Source organism: Saccostrea cucullata, unplaced genomic scaffold (genome assembly GCF_032062105.1).
Source record: "Saccostrea cucullata isolate Sc308-1 unplaced genomic scaffold, CSIRO_AGI_Scuc_v1 ctg492, whole genome shotgun sequence".
In the NCBI taxonomy this organism is placed as follows: Eukaryota; Metazoa; Mollusca; class Bivalvia; order Ostreida; family Ostreidae; genus Saccostrea; species Saccostrea cuccullata.
The window spans coordinates 180129-204491 of NW_026931306.1; the positions used below are offsets into that span (position 1 = coordinate 180129).

At 33.7% G+C, this 24363-nt stretch overlaps 1 protein-coding gene and 2 long non-coding RNA genes across 3 annotated transcripts in view; 2 read left to right on the top strand and 1 right to left on the bottom strand.

The window, feature by feature from the left end:
* The window catches only part of LOC134232130 (protein bicaudal C homolog 1-like), a 262980-nt gene that overhangs the window by 108182 nt on the left and 130435 nt on the right, over positions 1-24363 (bottom strand). Inside the window, exon 11 of the mRNA XM_062714082.1 lies at positions 6654-6727. Coding sequence (XP_062570066.1) covers positions 6654-6727 — 74 coding nt within the window. The remainder of the gene's footprint in view (positions 1-6653; positions 6728-24363) is intronic.
* On the top strand, positions 18061-22205 carry LOC134232138 (uncharacterized). Its single transcript, XR_009984719.1, has 3 exons — positions 18061-18097; positions 21281-21311; positions 22160-22205. It is a non-coding gene; the product is annotated as an uncharacterized LOC134232138 (long non-coding RNA).
* LOC134232137 (uncharacterized) lies at positions 19218-20715 on the top strand. Its single transcript, XR_009984718.1, has 3 exons — positions 19218-19603; positions 19841-19944; positions 20161-20715. It is a non-coding gene; the product is annotated as an uncharacterized LOC134232137 (long non-coding RNA).

The window sequence follows — 24363 nt, forward strand, 5'->3', positions numbered from 1 at the left end:
GTTAAACGGGTTATGTAGAACATGACTGGCATGCTCTGTGATTTTTATAGTCATTCGAGCTCAAGACTTTGCGCTTTTCACACGCATTACGCCCGCCCACCCACCCTCCATTTTTATTTAGTTAAGCGGGTATTGGTATGTTTATATTATAATATGAATTGAATATGTTTAATTATTGAAATGCCTTTATGTTGTAGATCTACGTAATCGAGTTACATGTATATTCAGGAAAGCGAGGCAGATATTCGCGTGTTCTATGTAATTAATATGTTAATAAATGCGCAAGTCTTGGAGCATTTACCCATAATCTGTGTTGTTATGATTTTGAATAAGGCTGGTAAATATTTTATGTTTGTTTGAGATTGTTCGAATAAGAACATAAGAAGATTTTTTTTTAAATGCCATTAATTTTTCTCTAATTATCTCCCCTTGGAAAAGGGCGCGGCCATTCATTTGAACAAACTTGAATCCCCTTAACCCAAGAATACTTTGTAGCAAGTTTGGTTGAAATTGGCCCTTTGGTTCTTGAGAAGAAGATGAAAATGTGAAAAGTTAACGACAACAACGACGACAACGACAACAGACAACCGACAAATTTTGATCACAAAAGCTCACTTGAGCCTTCGGCTCAGGTGAGCTAAAAAGTAAGGCGAGCGAGCGAAAATATTTTACAAATATTATTTTTTATTTTAGGTTTCAAAATTATGAGGCGAGCGAATATAATTAATATTAGTGGCAAAAATTTCTAAGTTGTTCACTTTTTTCTATTATATTTTCTGGACGAGAATACATTTTCGATGCACTCATAAGACATGAAAACGCCTCTTTCTTTTGTTTCTCGTAACATTGCAATTTTGACATAATTTCTATACTTTCATTTTTACAAAGAACTAGAACTGTCCAAATGGGACAAAATACCCCCCGCTGGGTTTTTCAGAGATACGTTTTTCCATAATAAAGATATGTATCAAACATGAATCATACAATTTTTCTTTCAGTGACCTTGAACTTGAACAGATGACCTTGGGTCAAGGTCATGACACACACATAGGTCATGAGGTATCTTTGTGTGAAATGAGGACCTACCAAGTTTATCCATAAGAAAGATATGGACCGGAGACAAATTATGAAATTTTTCTTCCAGTGACCTTGAACTTCCCCAAATGACCTTGGGTCAAGGACATGACACATCCTTAGGTCATGGGCAATCTTTTCTTGAAATGAAAACCTACCAAGTTTATCCATAAGAAAGATATGGACCGGACACGAATTCTGAATTTTTTCTTCCAGTGACCTTGAACTTCCCCAAATGACCTTGGGTCAAGGTCATGACACAACCTTGGGCCATGGGCAATCTTTGTGTAAAATGAAAACCTACCAAGTTTATCCATAAGAAAGATATGGACCGGACACGAATTATGAAATCGGTAATTTCTCGGAAATATGGCCGATTGGGGCATGTACTGATTTTGCATAAAACAAAATTACTACTAAGAAAAGAAGTATAATACGTGCTAAAGATAAATCTTGAATGATTGTTTGACAGATAATGAAAAGATTTGATCTCAAATATGCGATAGCTTTAGATATATAATTAATTAAAGTTGACTTATGAAATCCCACGACTTACCAGATATCGTGAGACCCTGCTCATACTTACAGTGAAAGAATGGTTTATTAAATAAGTGTTCATGAGTAAGTAGCCATAAAAATTCAATACATAAAATTCTCCCGTTTAAACGGTACCGTTTCGTTTACTGCTGTTCGTTTAAATGTTTAAAAATTCAGTAAACGTTTCACCCTTATTACAGAATCCATAAGATCATTGTGTATACATTTTATTTCAATGAATTTCAAAACTAATATATCAGAGATACACTGGTTTAAAAGCTAAGCAGTAAAAACAAAACCTAAACCTGCCAAATAATAAAACATAGTCGTTCCCAAGCCCGAAAAAAGGTGAGGGTTATTTTTTAGATTGCTTAGTTAAGATATCACTTAAAAAAACTATGTACACATTCAACATTCGATAATATATTCATACTATTCGCACAACTGAAAGATGCTCTGCCTCCTTATTCAAATAATACAATGACCTACATAGCCCCAATGACTAAGTTGAGCTTTAGCACTGATGTATGCAATTTTATTTCTTTAATACTATGTAAAGGGTGTTAAGAAAGTTCGTTCCACATTTTTCTTTTATTTTCGAAAAGAAATTTGATGAGAAGATATTTACAATTTGTGATATTTCATGTTTACAGAGTCCATTCTTTCTACTGATTAGGTTTTAACATAGGTCGCGGGTTTGCTGACGTCATTAAAACTGGGTACGCAATTTATTTGATTTGGGCGACTTTCTTGTGCACATCTGAATATGACGTCACAATGCGAAATGGAAAAATTCAGTACATCATCTAGCTATAACTTTTGTTGAAATTGGTAGTTTAGACAACTTTAGTGTAACAGTACTTATAGAACATGCTAAAGTTATAAAAAAAAATAATGAAGGCTTATTTCGATTCGAATGACCAACACTAAGATTATTAGAAAGTGTTTCATGATGTGTTTTATATCACATGTTCTCGGCTCTATTCTGAGAGCACATGCTCTTGTTTCGGAAATAAATTTTAACCCTTAGTATAAATATAACACAGGGTATCTAACTCCGAATTACACTCAGTGCCCCCTCCTCAGAAACACACTCATTTACACTTTCAGAGGAAAGGCTCTAACAAACTGTTTATTGTCTTCTACGATAATTTATCTACACAACCATATATGGCATGCATGTGTTTGTTTTCTCTTATCTCCATAAACTGCAGCATCAAAACTCTGCTTGCCGATGGAAAGTCGAATTCATTTATAAATGGTACGTGCTAATCTCGGACAAAGAGCAAAATTACAAAAATGAGTGAGTTAAAAAATTCAATTCCATATTTTAAAAATTGCACTCAATAAATAAAATTTGGGAAAGTCTTATTTTCCATAAGTCATTATATTTAACATTGCAAATGCACCGATTACATAAAAAGTTTAAACTTATTATTTAAAAAGAACATTTGAAAAATATATATACTGGTTGATCACATACTAATGAAACATAAACTAATCCATTTTTTGAGTGGCATTGACCATTTGTAAATAACCCAGGCACGTAGGATATGACAACTCCCTCCATTCCATTTTTTTCTTGCTAAAGTCGGGGATGAGTAAACTTTTTCCAATATTTGTATTATTACTGAACGCTACCCTATATGCAGTTGATTTAATCAAAATATTTACTAATCAGAGGCTCATAAAAAATTAAATGGAAATCTGTAAAGGAAGAAGAATGTGTTTCAAATTTATTGATATCTGCATATTCCAAAAGTTCCTACGCTTTAGATTATGATAAAGTGAAGATTAAGTGAGGCAGATGACGAGAATAAAAACAAATTGCAAGCCATCTTTTTTTTTAAAATATCAGTCAAAAACGAAATACATGTATTTAAAGACAGCATAAAGAGATAAAAGGGTAACATTATTAACACATGCAATACGTATTAAAAATCCAAAACAGGAAAAACCCCAGAAAAATGGAAAGGGATGGGGGGTTCGATACCCCAATTGACTGTGTAAGTAATGGCATACGTTGTTGTTAGTTACATGTACATATTTTTTTCGCTATGTTGCTTTCCATGTTCATTCAATAGAATTAATGTTTCATGTATACGAGAGTCTAAGAACAAAATAAAATCTGCCCGTTGATTACGCCAAATAAATTTGATGTTAAGATTATTCCAATTTACTCCTCTGAAAATTCCTTGTACGTTTTTTTCCTATCCTTATATGTAATAAGCTTAAAAAAAATTTCAATTTAAGATTTATTTTAGTTAATCGCTGCCTCTATGTAAACTTAGATAAAAATATTTTCAATATATACGCTGAATGCATTTATACATGTACTTATACCCGGGACAATATTTGGTGGAAATTCATTCATAGGAAGTTATCGTTGATTTTAGTACCTTGTTGAATTTTCTAAAGAAAAAAAAATATATAAAACTTTTTTAAAAAAATCATATTTAGGGGGGTTGGGGGAGGGTTGGTGTGTCAGTCCTTGACTTCTAAATTATCTTCATACCTATGACTTTTCAGACAAACTTATCAAAGATCTGGGATTTCAACAGGGAGGGGGGAAGGGGTCTGCCTCTTCCAGAAGGGAATACAAGGTTACTTTTATTTTGCAAACCGTTGAGAATCTGCGCATGAAGAAAACAAAACAAAAAGAAAAGATTCGATAAGAAATCAACACGTAAGGAAAATATTAAAAAAAGAAAAACTAAAGGACTGATTGATGGTTTATGGCCTTTTGCAAGAATTTTCACTAACATTTGACGTAAAGAGGAAAAATGGCTTACAATATTTTTATTTCTTTATAGAATTATTATGATATTGGTCATTTGCAAGCAGATAGACGTGAGTTTCCTTTTTTTAAAATCAGTATAATTTTTTTTGCTCTGTGTACCTGATTGATATTCAGGACGTCAAGCATGACGTCGCTTTATTTTATGACGTCGTTCTTAAAAATGCTACATTTTTCTATATAAAAGCAATTATCAACAATTAAGTTATGAGAAAATGAACCCAAAGACATATTAATTTTTTCACATAGATTCATTTCATATCAATTCTAGTTTTAAATACCAAAGGATAAACAAATTCATCTGCATGATTTAAAAGTTATTGATATTTTTTAAATCAAAGCCTTGCCTGAAAACAAGCCAAAAACGATGTTTTTCCTATACAATTCAATAAGATAACGCCGAAAATGTTACTACAACAATAACAGGTTTGGAATTAAATAACACAAAAACGGTGCAGACGAATTTAATAAAATTTTCAGAGAATGTAAATCGAAGGTAGAGGAATCATATAACCAACTTTCATGGTATGTTTTCGAACACTTTTAAAAGCCCTGCAAACCCGCGACCTACATTAACTGTCTTTTGTTGAATCAATAAGGGGAGGGCAGGTATTTAAAAAGATTATATCTTTTCAGAAAAATTAGAGATGACGTATACTGTATATACTCGCCTATAAGTCGGTATTTTGGGAGTTAAATATTGGTCAAAAACTCTATGTCTGACTTATAGGCGAGTCATAAAGAGATTGCTATTTTTCTGGATGCTTAAAAGTAGTATCTTATTTGCATTTCCGACGATTATCAAAGAAAATATCTGGATATATACATGTAAGATAATTTATGTATTCTTTGATTATATATAATCATAAAGTACAAGTATTAACATATTTTAATAATTTTTTTTTTGTATTTTAAGTGAGCATTGCCTTTTTGTTTAATAATTTATGATTAAATATCAGTGTCATTTCGAAAAATATAAACTGAAACCAGGTTAAAACATCATTGGATTTACTTGAAATTGTCACTAGATTTTAGCAAGAAATTGTACCGACTTATAAGCGGGTCAATAGCAAATCCGACAAAATAACGTAAAAAACATACATTCGACTTATAGGCGGACCAACTTATAGGCGAGTATATATGGTATTTGTGACATTATGATAAGTACAGAGGTCAAAACATCCTTTCAAATATTATGCGAAAACTATTAAATCTGTGAAAAACTTCAAATTTTGAAAATTGATCTATCGTTCCTTTACCTACACTTATCAGCAAGTCTGATGCAAGTTAAGCTATGAAGAAACAAAAGTAAATTATCCTTTATTTTCACTCAAAATGGCCAGCATTTCTATAATTTGGGTGCTTTGAAGATTATATAATATATGTTTCCATTTGGAAGAAAAATCATATAATTCCCTGCTAGAAATGAATTGCTCTAAATCTAAAGCACACTCTTGTGATTTTGTCAGACTTGAAAATTAATCTCTTTAATTAAGCACTACTTTGAAATTTTTGAAAATATGTTATTCCGGAAAGAACTTTCTTAACACTCCTTATATATTGAGAGTCTCACTATCAAAAAAGATTTAGTTTATGTATTCATATCATACATTGAACATTTGAGGTAAAATCTGTCAATGTTCTGCTTTGAAAAGGTAAAAATCCATGATAAAAAAGGGGTCAGATCACAATGTTATGAAGATTCATTCTTAAGTTTTTTACGAATGGAATAGACAGATGCATAGATAAACAGGAAGTTGAAATCAGATTTGGTCAAATATAAATCCCAACATATGGCATGCCTAAACAAAGAGTGTGCTAAAGTTTCCAGCATTTGTTGCTGAGAAAATTGCAACCAAAAATTTGTTATGGACAGACAAACAGCTAGACAGACGGACAGACAGACGGACAGACAGATGGACGCCAGACAAAATGTGATCAGAAAATTTCACTTGAGCTTTCAGCTCAGGTGAGCTAAAAATTTGAATCTACACTACCCCAGAAAACTTCTACATAGGTTTCAGCTTTTCTGGCCCAGTGGTATTTCAATGTTAAACTTGGACTGTAAAAAAAGGATGCTTTGTACCAAGTTTGGTATAAATTGGCCTAGTGGTTCTTGAGATGAAGTTGAAAATGTGAAAAGTTTACAGATGGACGGACAGAACGACGACAGACAATAGGTGATCAGAAAACTAACTTGAGCTTTCAGCTCAGGTAGCTTAAAAACACACACAACATATCTCACTTTGTTTGGTTGCTTTGGTTTTGGTTTGACACTGATGAAAACATCCAGCTGCTCCATCAAGTGAGTAACATGTGCTGAAAAAAAGCAAACAATCATGCATTACTTTCAGAGAGTACTGAAACTATGTAAAATGGGCCACCCATTCCAAGAATACCCTGGATGTGATGGAGGAGGGACTTTTTGGTATCAATTATGAATAGCATATTTCTTGACTAATAGCATGCAGACTTGCTATTCAAGGAAATTAAAACCCATGTGACATTACCAGTATAGAAACTGACCAACATGCTTATATCACTCATAATTTAAAGCAAATTTACTGTCAATGCATAAAATAAACAAGCCACCGAAGGGCCTTGAATCGCTATTCAGATAAATTGTAAAATCTATCACTTCTGTTAGAAGCCTCTAACTCTAAGTACCAAAGATGCATGAACTGACAATGTTTAATGATTCTTAGCCAGTTAGGACTGAACATATTTCAGTATACCTATAAAATACCATTAGAAGGTCATGGTGAATTTCTTTTTGATTAAAAATTTTCTGAGGACTCAAGATGCATTATTTGACCAAAATGATGATTCTAAGCCAATAAGTTCCCGAGTAAGCAAAAGTATGTCACTGTGACCTACTTTATGGTCAACATTCTCCGAAAACCCAAGATGCATCAACTGATAAAGTTTGACGATTCTAAGCCATTAACTGCCCCTTATACTTAAATAATGCAATAAAATGTCACAAGTAGGTCATCATGACCTACTTTTCAGACGACATTCTCCAAAAACCCAAGATGCATCAACTGAACAAGATGTGTTTGTGAAACACTATGCGCCAGATGGCAACAAAATTCGAAAAAGCTATTTAGAGTACATAGGTGACAGTCAAGGTCACAAGGTCGTTGACCTTGGTGTCATTTGAAAGAACTTGATTAGTCGAGTATGCACACCAAATATGAAGTTTATATCTTTCATGGTTCAAAAGTTATGGAGAAGGTTAAAGTTTGCAGAAAAAAGCTATTTTTGGCATATAGGTCATAGTCAAGGTCACAAGGTCATTGACTTTGGTTTCATTTGAAAGAGCTTCATTAGTGGAGTATGCATATTAAGTATGAAGTCTCTATCTTTCATGGTTCAAAAGTTATTGCGAAGGTTAAAGTTTGCAGACAAACAGACAAACAAACAAACAAACAAACAGACAAAAAGACAAACATACAGACAGGACAAAAACAATATACATCCCGGATCTATTGATCCGGGCACATAAAAAGTTTGATGATTCTAAGCCAATAAGTACCTGAGTTAATTAAAAGTAGATCATTGTAACCTACTTTTTGTTTGACATTCTCTGAAAACCCAAGATGCCTCAACTGACAAAGTTTCACAATTCTACGCCAATAAGTACCAAGGATACTTGAATATAGCCATAAAAATTCAAAACTAGGTCACCATAACCTACTTTTAAGTCGACGTTCTCCGTAAACCCAAGTTGCATGAACTGACACAGTTTGATCATTCTAAGACAATAAGTACCTAAGATACTTATATATAGCCATAAAATGTCAAAAGTAGGTCACAATTTTTTTCTTTTGGTCGACATTTTCCGAAGACCCAAAATGCATCAACTGTCAAAGTTTGATGATCATAGGTCTGAAGGTATTCAAAATATGCCTTTTAAACAATTTGAAAACAAATGCCTGCAAAATTAAACAAAAGGCCCAGGGGCTATATCGCTGACATGAGCTGTGGCTATGTTAAACTAATAGCAAAATTCACTTCAGTATTTAACAAGAGGCCCAAGGGCCTTGAATTGCACTTCTTATAAATTGTACAATCTATCACTTTTACTTGAAGCCTCTAATTCTAACTATCCCAAGATGCATGAACTGACAAAGTTTGATAATTATTAGCCAGTTAGCTCAGTTAACTCAACATGCATTAAATGACAAAGATTGATGATTCTAAGCCAATAAGTACCCGAAATATTCAAAAGGAGGCCACTTTGACCTACTTTTTGGTCAATGTTCTCCGCAAACCCAAGTTTTGCATCAACTGACAAAGTTTCATGATTCTATGCTAATAAGTATCTAAGATACTTAAATATAGCCATGAGACCATGCCTTTGCCCCAGGGTCATGCCTTGAACAATTTTTAATCTTCAACATATCCTGATCCTTGTATGGATCCTTGTAAGCAAGTTTGGTGAAAATCTGCCTGGTGGTTCTGGAGAAGAAGATTTTTTAGCAACCAGTACTTTTGGTTTTATTTTCCTGATTATCTCCCCTTGTTTTAGGGTCCCACCCCCTAGTTTTATTATAAATGGTAGCCCTTGGGCCAAGGATACCCCATGACAAAGAGCTAGGTTCACTTTATGCATTAAATGGCCCTGTAGTTATATCGATTAATTAACTATCACCCTCTTTCCCATTTCATAAATCAAAATAAAGTAGACACTTGGTGCTTTCATTTCCTATAATAAAATTTCTTTTTGAGAGTCCAGATATTGGAAAACAACTTTGAGAAATTGCAATATTCTTGAAATTTGCAGAAAACATGCATATCTGACTACCTTCAGGAAAGAATTAAAATATGAGCACAGTCCACAATCCAAAAAATAAAACATATGGTTTGATCTTCAGAAACAGATCTTTCATTATGTATTTGCAAATTTTTTGGATCACAGGTTGTGCTCTGTATGAAATATTGAAAAAATACTTAAACTTTAGGCCATTTTCAAAGGAATTTACAGGATATGAAGAAAATGACACATTTTATGATGTCATAATGCATTGACTAGAGGGAAAATTATGTCATGATAAATAGATACATGGTCACCAACACTCCAAGTGATGAATGCTGCATTTGCAACCTAAATTGAGTGGTTTTGCTTTTTCGGAAATTCTCAGGGCCAAATTAGGTCCAAAGTGGCTCTTGCTCTTTGACAATGATTGGCCAAGGGGTTCTTGAGTTAAGGCCCATATTCTAAAAAGTTAAAGCACACCACACAAATGGCCACAGGATTAGCTCTTTGAGCCTTTGGCTCAGAAGAGCTAAAAATTTAAATATAAAGGTGGGTTCAAGTGGGATCATGATTTGAACAAACTTATAGATCTACACCACATGAGGATGCTTTCATATAACTATTCCCAATCATAACTTTGTTGTTCTCTAGAAGAAAATTTTTAAGATTTTGCCCATGTATTCCTATGTTAAACTTTGACCCCCATTGTGGCCCCATCCTACCCCTGGGGATCATAATTTGAACAAACTTGAACCTGCACTACCTGAGGATGCTTCCAAATGAGTTTCATCTTTGCTGGCACAGTGGTTCTTGAAAAAAGATTTTTAAAGATTTTCCCTACATATTCCTATGTTAAACTTTGACCTCCCTTGTGGCCCCATCCTACCCCCAGGGGTCATGATTTGAACAAACTTGAATCTACACTACCTGAGGATGTTTTCACATGAGTTTCATCTTTCAAAGATTTTCCCAATGTATTCCTATGTTAAACTTTGACCCCCTATTGTGGCCCAACCATACCTCCAGGGGTCATGATTTGAACATACTTAAATCTACACTACCATAGGATGCTTCCACATGAGTTTCATCTTTGCTAGCACAGTGGTTCTGGAGAAGAAGATTTTTTAAAGATTTTCCCTATGTATTCCAATACTAGTCAAAATTTCTAAGTCCCAGGCAAGTTTTTGCTTTACACCGCTCTTATATTGAATTATTTTAACAGTATAATAAAATAAGTATACAGAAAAAAAAAAGAAGCGAAACAATTTTTCTCACTTAATTTATTTTATTGTATTCCCCAGTCCTCCAGTTTGACATTGAGGGGAGGACACTTCTGGTTCCAGTTCCATTAATTTTTCTGGATAAATTCTAGGATGATTTTGTGGCATTTGTTGAAAATCTAGCAATTTCTAATTATTAAAAGGAATTAAGGTATGCTTTGTGGGTTTTTGGGGCGGTAATTATAAAGGTTTTAAGTAAAATAAAGTCATACTGTGAAAGAAACAGAACTATCGTTAACTACGACCAGCTTGGGCTATTTCAACTTCACTTGCACATTGTTGTGTGGACATACACTGCATTTTATTCAAACATTTTTCTGTTTTTCGTTATCAATTAAAGATGGAAAACACATGGAAGTAAAAAATATGAAGAATTCCCTTACAGAAAAAACTAATAGAAACTTAGAAGTTTTGTATAATCCACTCATAAGTATTTATTAGTCACTCATAAATTTTAAAATTTACTTATAAGTGTACTATAAGTCAACGTAAGTATAAGTGATGAATGTATTTCGTTAATACGTCACTTATACCGTAATTTTCGGGTTATAGGTCGATACTTTTTTCTCAGAACCGCTGGGGTCGCCCAATATACGAATTCGACCTTTCTAAGGCTCAAGTTTACGAAAAATGCCCCAAAATCAATAAAATTTACGTAAATTTCAGAGCAAATCGGTGCCACTTTTATAACTTTTTTCATTATTTTACGCAGAAAAATTAATGCCTAGGTAAACAATAAAATATTTATTCTATAGCTTTCTAACAAAATAAATTCCATTAAATATCCGTTGATGACAAAGGAAAAAACTGTGCTTCATCAAGTTAATAATTCCTCAACGTGTTATCCATTGCCATCATGCGGTAGCCATCTTGTGAAGTTAGGAAGTCGCTATCGTTTACTAAAAGTAAAACCGCAACCGCGTATCAAAATTTAAAATACGGAAATTTTTTCAAGATCACAAGTGTAGTGTTTTACCATTAATAAGTAGATTGATAAATTGAAATAGTATTAATTTTTTTATTGTAAAAGTCTTATATTTATTTTAATGTAAAATGAGTGAAATAAATTGTTGCCAGTCAATTCCTAAAAATCGTTTAGAGAGATAGTTTTAAGATTTACAAGCAATTATGGAAATATACATGCGGATGATAAAAAATTAATTTTATTGATATGGAGTTTTACAAGCAAAGAATTAGTAATAAATGCAGGTTACAGAAATATGATTTAAGACAGAAATATAATTTTAACTGATATTATAAGGTTTATTAAAAGCTTCTTCGCACACAAGAAGTACACTGAATTACCGCTATACAAAGATTGGCTTCTAACGAATTTTAATTGTCTGACAGATAAAAGGATTTACACTATGTACACGCAAAGGTTTCAACACCTGTGCTGGTTTAATACCCGCAGGGCATGATTAGCAAATCCACGTGCCGTTATAGGGTATTAGTGTTACACATCATTGATCAAACAAATCCATGAAATTCATAATGACTGTCAAATTGTGAATGTACCGGTACTCTCAATTAAATTTATAAATTAAACTTACAGCATTCTAATATTATTTCAATTCTTTACTGTTGCTTTATATATACATTCAATGGTCGTTTGCGGGTTTTAGCAAATCCCTGAAGAACAAAAATGAAATGGCGGACATCGAAGCAATTGTCGTCCACCGGTAAATGACTAACTTAATAAACTATATTAGGAATGTGTCCAAGTTGTTCTGAAATCAGAAATATTATTCTTTGATCTCGGGTATTTCCCGAATTATAGCTTAAAATAAGAAACATATTTACGTGTTATTTTTGCCTCTGCTTTAACAACAGTATGAAACTACGGAGGCATTGAACAGGCAAGTTGGAGAAAAAAAAGTAGTAACACAATTCAAAGAAGTTTTAACTACATTTTTTTAAAACTTTATTTAAATGCTGTACTCATTAAAATACCTGTTTGTTTTCTTGATACGTTCATGTCACAGAATTGACCCGGTAATTTTAGAGGTTTACCTGTTCTGATACGTTGTATCTGCGTAAGAATCTTTAGAAAACGGGAAACAAAGCCTCGTCCTATATAATAAGTTCGTCCTATCTTAGGATTTTTCAAAAATTAAGGCTGAAAATGAGCCTTTCGACCTATATACCCCATCGACCTATAACCCGAAAATTACGGTAAGTGAAGATCAGTATGGTATGAGCAAGAATAAGTGTGAACTTGGAATTTTTACCCTATATTAGACTTCTCTCAACGAGCATTATGGGTATTCAAGGTAACCAATCAGAAAGTTTGTATCAGCAGAGATGAGCAACAAGAATTTGAAAGTAAGTTTCTGCCTGCAGACCTGCCAAGTGACCCGCATTCGGTGGGTCACACCCGCAAAACTGACCTCTCACCCCCCACTCGTAATGACCCGCGGCGGGTCATCATTTTCACCCGCAAAATCGATTGTCCCCATTTTTTAACCCAATTTTCGGTAAATAATCCGAAGAGAGATAACTCTAATTTATTTTAAATTTTCGACACCAGACGGCGCCTTTGATAATGGAAACGGAAGTGTAAACAAGACCATGAATAATGCCAGCGGCTATGTTTTTTTAACGATGTATGAGCTGTGATCATCAGAAAACAGGTAATTATTTTGATAAAGAGTTCACAATCAGTTTGAAAATGTCTTCGGTAAGGAAACGATCGATGTCTGGGCCATGTACACTGACTCCTACTAAACGTAAAAAATACAGTTGTAAATACCAAAGTACATGGGAAAAAGAATTCCAATTTCAAAAGTGCAATCTAGGAGAAGATTGGGCTTATTGCAAGCTCTGTCAGATTAATTTTTCAATTGCTTCTGGTGCATTGTACGATGTGAAACGCCATGCAACTAGGTCAATTCATGTGAAAGCAGAAGAGGCATCAAAATCTTCAAAGAGTATTGTTAGCTTTGTTGAAAACAAGACGTCTTCTAAAGTTATTCTGGCTGAAACTCTGTTTAGTAATTTTGTAGCAGAGCATAAAAGTTATCTTATACTCTAAATCAGTAGGGAGAGCAGTAATCATCTTATTTGTACATCAGTAGGGGGCCCAGAGGACACTTTATATTGTACATCAGTAGGGGACATCAGTAGGGGAACCAGAGGTCACCTTATATAGTGCATCTGTAGGGGGACCTGTGGTCACCTTATGATTAAAGTAATTCCCATTTTCTTGTTTACTTGTTCTTTTAAACATCGATGTCTAAAAATTTGGGGACTATATTGTTACTCAACCCTCGAAAAATGTCGTCACGCGCTATGACCCAACATTTCATTTCTGAATGTTGGGTCATGACCCCCCACAGCATCAATTTTGGTTGGCAGGTCTGTGCCTGTGAAAGGATGTTGTTGGAGATTTCAGATTTATTTTGAGTATGCCTTGACATCAGGTACAAGAAGTAGGTTCTATTTACATAATCTCTATTTTACCTTCCTTTGCCAGAAATTTTGAATCAATTGACTCAGTTGCTTTCAGATTTCATAAATTTGAAGAAGCCTCAAGGTCATTAAATCTTATTGCCTTTTTGTCCAACGTTCTTGTAAACTGAATTAATATGTAAAGTTTGCATCATCAAAGAAACAAACTTGAATCTACACTATCTGAGGATGTTTCCCCATAAGTTTCATCTTTCCTGGCATACTGGTTCTTGAGAAGAAGATTTTTAAAACATGCCACCAAATTTTCATTAATTCCCAATTATCTCCCCTTGAATGAGGACGTGGCCCTTCATTTGAACAAACTTGAATACTCTTCACCCAAGGATGCTTTGTGGCAAGTTTGGTTGAAATTGGCCCAGCGGTTCTTGAGAAGAAGTCGAAAATGTGAAAAGTTTACAGACAGACAGACGTGACAAAATGTGATCAGAAAAGCTCACTTGAGCCTTCAGCTCAGGTGAGCTAAAAACTTGGCAAAACACTTATTTAACAAAAGTGAAGTCAAGGTCAAAGGAGAGGTCAAGGTAAAAAGTGTTGATGCGGTTAAATAGCTTCTATTAGTATGCATCAGCATATGAAGTTTGATAAAAATATATTGGATAGTATCTTTAAAACTGAGCTAAACACTCATTTAAGAAAAGTGAGGTCAAGAGAAAGGTCAAGGTCAAAAATATTGATGCAGTTGAGTAACTCTCATCAGTATGTTTCAGTATATGAAGTTAAATAAAAATATCTTGAATGGTATCACTGAAACTGAGCTAAACACCCATTTAAGAAAAGAGAGGTCAGGGTCAAAGAAAAGGTCAAGATCAAAAAAATGTTGATGCAGTTGCATAGCTCTCATCAATATTTATCAGCCAATGAAGTTTGATGAAAATATCTTGGATAGTTTCTTTGAAACTGAGCTTTGAACAGAGCTAAATGAAAAAGCTAAATGCAAAGTGTGATGGAAGGACAGATGGAAGGACAGAAGACAGACATGACAAACACTATATGCCCTGGGCATATTCATGGCAGGGCATAACTAGAACTGTCAAAACAGGACAAAATACCACATGACACACCCATTGATTATGAGCAATCTTTGTGTGAAATTAGAACCTACCAAGTTTATCCATAAGAAAGATATGGACCGGTCACGAATTATGAAATTTTTCTTCCAGTGACCTTGAAATTCCCCAAATGACCTTGATTCAAGGTCAGGACACACCCTTAGGTCAGGAGGAATCTTTGTGTGAAATTAGAACCTACCAAGTTTATCCATAAGAGTGGTTCTTGAGAAGAAGTCGAAAATGTGAAAAGTTTACAGACAGACGTTTACAGCTCAGGTGAGCTAAAAATGTGTGATTTTTTCTGTTGACATACGCTTCTGTTTTTCTTATGTCTCCCATCTTAAATAATATGGCGACCTATACATTTTTGGAAATAATTGGTAAATTTAAACTTTATTAAATGAAAAAAATTTCAATATTTGTACTTTTAACCATTAAAATTGTAAGGGTGGACAGACCTTAAATACTTGTATAATACCCAAGAACAGCAAAGATTTTCAAAGAGACATAGCACTTTCACTAAATGATCTATATAGCCCTGTCCTAACACTAGAGCCCCTGACCCAAAGGCCATGAATTCCACAATTTTAGTACAGCGCTCACTGATCATTACAATTGTGCCAACAGTTTGACTGCTTCATGTCCAGGTGTGAAGATTTTTAAAGATTGCATTAACTTTGGTGGTTTTAGCCTGACCCCTCAGGCCCCAGGGGGGCAGGGACCATGAAATTCAAAATTTTTGTTCCCCTTTACCCATAGATGCTGTATACCAGATTTGGTTGAAATTGGTTCAGTGGTTCCAGAGAAGAAGCTAAGAATGTTAAAAAGTTTACGCCTGATGAATGACGTAAAACAACAGATGAAAACAGATAGCAATAGGTCCCTAAACAAGAGGCCCATGGGCCACATCGCTCACCTGAGAAGCTCTGACTATTCCATTCTTTACCAGATTTCCCCCTTGTAATACATACCGTAAAACTGGATTTTTCTACGGGGTGCTATTTTTTGCGAAATTCTGCGATCAAGTCTTAATCGCAAAAAATTCAATCGCAAAAAATACGTTAATAAAATCTGGAATTTTCAGTTGCGATCATCAAAGTTCTACTTTTACAGATACCGGAAGTATATGTAAATAATGCCATTGCACGTTTTCAATCGTATTTTAAAGGTAATTTACTTGATATCAACAACAATGATTGTTTTTCGAATAAATAAAACGAATTCCTAAAGATTCAGTATTTATTTGTTCCTACATTGTATTTCATGATTTATGTATATGAAACCCGAATAGCAAATGTCGGTTTGGCTATTCCGCGGCTTGATCGGGTCCTTCACCAGTGTTTACCAGATTTTTCTTAATCGGTATTCTGTTCTTGAGAAAAGAATTTCTTGTGTAATATTTCCCCTACTGGGATTACATAAACTCTTTATAATCATAAATGAAAGTTCATAGTCTATGGGAACTTACTAAAACGAACTTTTATAAATTAATTTCAAAGAATTATCGTCTCGGTTTCAATTCAAAATAATTGTGACTTTGTTTCTAATTTACCCTGTGAATGATAACCCATTAATTATAACAACACACCGGATGACCCACAGGTGTAGTGTCATCTATGTAAACACCCAATTAACAGCTCAGGGCCTTCATTGTTTCCAATTAAGTCCAGACTGCATCTATTTTACGCTTGATTGGCATGTATACAAGCGCAATCAACACTTCGAGAGATAGAGAGTAAAATTCAAAAAAATATGTGTAACGGGACCCAGGTTTTGGTTTGAGAGATAGAGAATTTCGAGAGATAGAAGTTCAAGAGATCAGGAGTAAATTTGCTTAGTTATATAGAGGAAAACACGGGACCGGAGGTTCACTTCGAGAGATCAGAGTTCAAGCCATCAAGAGTCATCTGTATATTAAATTGCTTTGGTTTGTTCAGTAAAAAATAAAAATAGACTTTATTGTTTAAATGTCTAGCAATAAAATTCAATAAAAATAGACTTTGTTGTCAAAGTGAAATCGCAAAAATTAAAATCGCAAAAAATAAATATACCTATTTCAGGATCAAATCGCAAAAATTTGCACCCGCATTAAAAACCAGTTATACGGTATTATGACCCCACCCTACCCCACTGATCATAATTTAGACAATTTGAAATCTACACTACCATAGGATGCTTTGATTCCCCATTGTAAACTCTGATTCCCCATTGTGGCCCCGCCCTACCCCCCGGGGTCATAATTGGAACAATTTAGAATCTACACTACCCCAGGATGCTTCCACATAAGTTTCAGCTTTTCTGGCCCAGTGGTTCTTGAGTAGAAGATTTTCAAATATTTTTCCTACATTAATTTCTATATGTAAAATTTTGATTCCCCATTGTGGCCCCGTCCTACCCCCGGGGGTCATGATTTGAACAATTTAGAATCTACACTACCCCAGGATGCTTCCACATAAGTTTCAGCTTTTCTGGCCCAGTGGTTCTTGAGTAGAAGATTTTCAAATATTTTCCCCATATATTTCTATGTTAAACTTTGATTCCCCATTGTGGCCCCGCCCTACCCCGGGGGGTCATGATTTGAATAATTTAAAATCTGCACTACCCCAGGATGCTTCCACATAAGTTTAAGCAGTTCTTGAGAAGAAGCTTTTAAAAGATTTTTCCTATATATTTCTATGTAAAACTTGCATTCCCCATTGTGGCCCCGCCCAACCCCTGGGGGTCATGATTTGAACAATTTAGAATGTACACTACCCCAAGATGCTTCCACATAAGTTTCAGCTTTTCTGGCCCAGTGGTTCTTGAGAAGAAGATTTTCAAAGATTTTTCCCATATATTTCTATGTTAAACTTTGATTCCCCATTGTGGCCCCGCCCAACCCCTGGGGGTCATGATTTGAACAATTTAGAATCTACACTACCCCAGGATGCTTCCACATAAGTTTCAGCATTTCTGGCCCAATGCACACCTCCTAACCTTATTAGCATAAATCGGAAGAATTCAGAGATAGTCGTAATAAAATATGAACAAAATCCGTAAAAGTCCAAACAGCTTTCCTCGCGAGAATTCAACGAGACCAACATGGCACTGGTGAAAATCGAGAGAGAAATTCAACATGAAAAAAGAGGTAAAACTTTATGTTTTCTCGATTTATAAGGTTTCTAAATTGCAAAAAGTTGCAAAACAAACATTTCTGTACTTAAAAAGAGAAAAGTAGGTATGCAGTTTCTCATTCTGTCAAGTGTTATTGCACTTTAAATTGTCAAAACAGCACCTCTCGATTTTGTAAACATGTTTCCACGTGGAAGGGAGTAGTTGTCGGTTAAGCTTAACCCACATGCATTGATTTAATAAGCAAAAGCACACGTAAGTAGAATTTTATTATTTTTTTCGATACTACCTGTAGCACAAAATGGCTAAATATTTTAGGGCATGTTTGTCAAATGCTGTTAATAGCATGTCTTAAATTGAAGAGAAAATGCAGGTGTGCTATAGTCCGTACCTACTTATAAGGTAGTATACCATGCATGCATGTGCAGAGTTACACGTATAAAAGTCATTATTTTTACTTATCAATGCCCAGTGATTTGTGAGAACCATATGAGTGTTTTTTAAATACCAAGAGACTAAAATTTAATTCTATCCATACTCGTGTGTATGCACAAGTATTTCTTCCGAATTTCCTCTACACATATACATGTTTACCTGGATAAAGGATTAAAGGTTTGTTTACATTTGTTTGCAGGTTTTATAGTGTCAGCTGTTTATATAATCATGCAGTTTTCACTAGAGCCTACTGATCAAAAATTGGTTGTTACTTTTCTAATTTAATAATTAATATCATAGAATTTATAATAATCATGCAGATGATGTCAATGCAGTCAATTGTCAAATACTTGTGAAACTTCATATATGCAGTTTATGATTTTTTAAAAATATTTCTATGTGTACCACTTTTTTCGCTTTGAAAGTATTGCCCATCTAAAACTAGCTAATGAGATGTATAAATATAAAACTAGAGGTACTTTGAGCAATGAGCTCTGACACTAAATGATACCTGCCGCTTCCAGTATGAATATAATGATAGTGTCCATGTTTTGCTATGGGGAACCCAAAATATGTGTTGGATCAAAAAGTAAATTAATATCTCGCACCTCAGATCTCCAGATTTCCGCATTATTCCGCATTTTTTCCTCATTTTAATTATGGAAAAAATGTGGAAAAAATACAGAGAGAATTAGCAATCCGGAAAAGCAGAAAATATGCAGAAATAATCTGGAAAATATACGGAAATAATACGGAGAATTGGACTTATTCTATTTTTCATCTGGAAAAATATTTAACTCTTAACTTAGAAAATTTTTCATCTGGAAAAAATACGGAGCTCTGGACTTCAGCAGTTCTCTGTTTCTCCTAAATGTTATGTACAATTTGATCGGGATCGAAAGAACGTTTCAAAAAGTCGGGCTCAGTGATCAATTAATTTAAATAACAGACCGCCAAAATTTGACCTTTGGCTTCCATGTTGTAACGTCTGCACTGTTTTGAAGAGGAGGTTTGTTGACCAGGAAGCATGAGATCGTATTGCTGTATCAACCAATAGATGCAGATACACGTATTTCATATACAGTAGGTCAGTCATATTTTTTTTTAATGTGTGTCAGTGATGATGAAAATAAAATTGCTCTATAGGCCTAGGACTGAACTACCAGGCTACGTTCGTTTCAGCCAATATGCCCATGACTGACATTATTCAAACAGCTCAAAGAACTTAATTATGATTAACCACAATTAAAGGTGTTAAATTGATTTTGGGGAGCCATGGGCTGTAATCTCTAGCAATGATTTACCATACATTTTATTTTGGTAGCGTCTGTGCAAAAGGAGAAGATTTTCTGAAAAAGAATAAGTGGTTATTCAACTTACTGCGATTTTAACAGGCTTAAAGCTGGTTCATGGATGGTTATGTATGAGGTATATATATTCTTTTTTTTTTTCTTTTTTATTGCTCGTTTAATTAAGAACAGTCAACTATGATTGTCATTATTATAAATATTACTTTAAACAAATTGATATAAAATTGAAGAACCCAAACTTGTGTTTATAAAAAGATTATAAAAGGAATAAAAGCAATTAATTTAAATTTTATTAATATTGCACCATAATTTAAGTATTTTTTTTAACTTATAGGATTTGCCAATTCGACCGCAAGTGCAGCTGCAAGAAATTAAACATGCAGTGACCTTAAAAATTACAAAGAAGTCTGAAGAAAATTTTTCTTGGACAGATGGGTGTAAAGCACAGACCTGAGATATAAATTGAATATTGTGAGAAATATGAATCAGGAATGCAGGTAGAAAATGGCAAATGTGATCCAGATTGATAAAAAATGTCTATAAAATTGCTTTTTTTTTTGGTAAATATTCAATGCTAGCTATGTCAATTGTTATTTTTTCCCCCAATATCTAAAAGTGTTGAACTTTTCACTACCACTTTTGCTTTTATAGAATGAATAGATTTCCATTTAATTTATATGTATAAAAAAATGCCACATTCTTATTTTTTTTCATGATGAATTTGTGGCTTAATAAGATTTCAAACTTTTTCCATACATGCTCCTCTGTTTGTTTGTCAAAGATATAAGATCCAATACATTGCTCATGTCCATAATGTGTAAATTTTTCATTCATTTAAATGTTTTTCTCATAATGGTATAATAAATTGTATATAATTTTGCACATTGTTGATGGTTTTGTAAATGTATGTATGCATCATGTAGCAGTTTTTAGCCATTTTATAACCATGTGATTAACTCTGTATTTTCTCCAGATTTCTGTATTTCCGCATTTCATCAACCAAGTAAATACCTCCATATTTTTCATATATGGAAATGCAGAAATCTGGAGAGAATATGGAAAAAGAGTCCAAATACTCCCATCCATATTTTCTCCATATTTTGAATACGGAAAAATCTGGAAATTTGAATCTACGGAAATCTGGAATGAATGCGGAAAATTAGTCCAAATACTCCCGTCCGCATTTTCTCCTTATTTTGAATATGGAAAATATATGGAGATCTGAGGTGCGGGATACCCTCCCGCTTTTCAAGCGGGGGTATAATGAATTACAGGTATGCATCAATCTGTACATGTATATGTAAAAGATTTTGCTTAAGATATTCTCTGTCGATGTAAACATAATTTACGTTGAAGTTTTGCACTTTTCTTTGCAAGAATACATGTATTTATAATTAACATATTTTTAAATGTTTTTTGATGAAAAGTATTTTTTGTTTGTTTGTCTATTGCAGGTTTGAGTACATCTTGAACAGCCATCTCCAGGTATGGCAAAAATAACACAATTGACCCTATTAGGTCATAAACAAACATTATTGAATTTAGAAAATGTTTATACATGTAATGTAGCACAAATATGAAATCATTGTAGGCCCAGGCTAGAAAAAATTTTCTTTCACTGCTCTTGCACTCAGGCCTTTTTACTGGTCAGCTCACCATAATATCACTATCCCTTTAGGCTACTAGATTTTCATAAAAAAGAGACTGACCCAAAACCATAATAATAATAATGATAGATGTAATAGTTATATTTTGTTTATATATTGTGATACACAGTTGGACATGTAATATAAACAAAACAGGATTTCGAAATGACAGAACATTTACACACAAGCCTGTCAAGTTACTAGCCCAACTATAATTGTATTTTAATTTTTGTTATACACAGAACTGAGCCAAAAGACAGATGCCCCCTACCATGTACTAGCCTAGGTAAAAAAAAATTCACTGACCTCAGTCCAGTGGGCTTTCAATTTTTTTTCGCCTTGCATTGTTAAGTCATATGGCTATTGAGACATTCTGTCCTTTTTTGTTGTTTGTTTTTTAATGATATGCATCATCCCACACAAATTACACACACAAGAAAATATTTTTTTCCACTTTTAAAATATGGGCTTTACTGATCTTTACATGTATACAATGTATGTCTTTTCTTTTGGAGAATGACATTGTTTATTGAATTTAAAAATGATCTTCCATATGTATGCGCATGATACTGTACTAAATGCACAAAAATTATAATTTCATTAAAATAAAACAAAAAAGCAAACTTATATTAAGAAAAAGAGTATCAAATCAATTCAACTATAATGTGCAATGAATGTTTCTTACAGGATATACTCTGAAGACAGTGATGTGAAAGTTCAAGGTTTGCCTGTTGTGAGTATTGTACATGTAACTGTAAGGATAAGTTTATAGCATCCCAAGTACTCCAATATCTACATGTATATCAATGTATAAAAGAATCCTGTGTAAAGTAAAACTGTATACAGGGTTATTTTCAATCCGGGTAATTTTCGCCCTTTTGCACTTGCAAACAATTTTGCCCCATTCTTAATTCGCCCAGTCAACATGTCTGTTTAAGAAATTATGCTGTGTAATTTGAATTCGTCCTGTTTTAAATTCGCTCAATCAGGAAGAGGGCAAAAGGGGCGAAAATAAAATGGGGGCAAAAATTTCCCTGTATACAGTATATATTTAGCAAGAGAGAGAGAGATGTTGATAAAAAGGGTCAATATAATTTAAATTCATGCATCTGTGATTTTTGTTTTTGAAAATGATCTTCCATATGTATGCGCATGATACTGTACTAAATGCACAAAAATTATAATTTCATTAAAATAAAACAAAAAAGCAAACTTATATTAAGAAAAAGAGTATCAAATCAATTCAACTATAATGTGCAATGAATGTTTCTTACAGGATATACTCTGAAGACAGTGATGTGAAAGTTCAAGGTTTGCCTGTTGTGAGTATTGTACATGTAACTGTAAGGATAAGTTTATAGCATCCCAAGTACTCCAATATCTACATGTATATCAATGTATAAAAGAATCCTGTGTAAAGTAAAACTGTATACAGGGTTATTTTCAATCCGGGTAATTTTCGCCCTTTTGCACTTGCAAACAATTTTGCCCCATTCTTAATTCGCCCAGTCAACATGTCTGTTTAAGAAATTATGCTGTGTAATTTGAATTCGTCCTGTTTTAAATTCGCTCAATCAGGAAGAGGGCAAAAGGGGCGAAAATAAAATGGGGGCAAAAATTTCCCTGTATACAGTATATATTTAGCAAGAGAGAGAGAGATGTTGATAAAAAGGGTCAATATAATTTAAATTCATGCATCTGTGATTTTTGTTTTTGAAAATGATCTTCCATATGTATGCGCATGATACTGTACTAAATGCACAAAAATTATAATTTCATTAAAATAAAACAAAAAAGCAAACTTATATTAAGAAAAAGAGTATCAAATCAATTCAACTATAATGTGCAATGAATGTTTCTTACAGGATATACTCTGAAGACAGTGATGTGAAAGTTCAAGGTTTGCCTGTTGTGAGTATTGTACATGTAACTGTAAGGATAAGTTTATAGCATCCCAAGTACTCCAATATCTACATGTATATCAATGTATTAAAGAATCCTGTGTAAAGTAAAACTGTATACAGGGTTATTTTCAATCCGGGTAATTTTCGCCCTTTTGCACTTGCAAACAATTTTGCCCCATTCTTAATTCGCCCAGTCAACATGTCTGTTTAAGAAATTATGCTGTGTAATTTGAATTCGTCCTGTTTTAAATTCGCTCAATCAGGAAGAGGGCAAAAGGGGCGAAAATAAAATGGGGGCAAAAATTTCCCTGTATACAGTATATATTTAGCAAGAGAGAGAGAGATGTTGATAAAAAGGGTCAATATAATTTAAATTCATGCATCTGTGATTTTTGTTTTTGAAAATGATCTTCCATATGTATGCGCATGATACTGTACTAAATGCACAAAAATTATAATTTCATTAAAATAAAACAAAAAAGCAAACTTATATTAAGAAAAAGAGTATCAAATCAATTCAACTATAATGTGCAATGAATGTTTCTTACAGGATATACTCTGAAGACAGTGATGTGAAAGTTCAAGGTTTGCCTGTTGTGAGTATTGTACATGTAACTGTAAGGATAAGTTTATAGCATCCCAAGTACTCCAATATCTACATGTATATCAATGTATTAAAGAATCCTGTGTAAAGTAAAACTGTATACAGGGTTATTTTCAATCCGGGTAATTTTCGCCCTTTTGCACTTGCAAACAATTTTGCCCCATTCTTAATTCGCCCAGTCAACATGTCTGTTTAAGAAATTATGCTGTGTAATTTGAATTCGTCCTGTTTTAAATTCGCTCAATCAGGAAGAGGGCAAAAGGGGCGAAAATAAAATGGGGGCAAAAATTTCCCTGTATACAGTATATATTTAGCAAGAGAGAGAGAGATGTTGATAAAAAGGGTCAATATAATTTAAATTCATGCATCTGTGATTTTTGTTT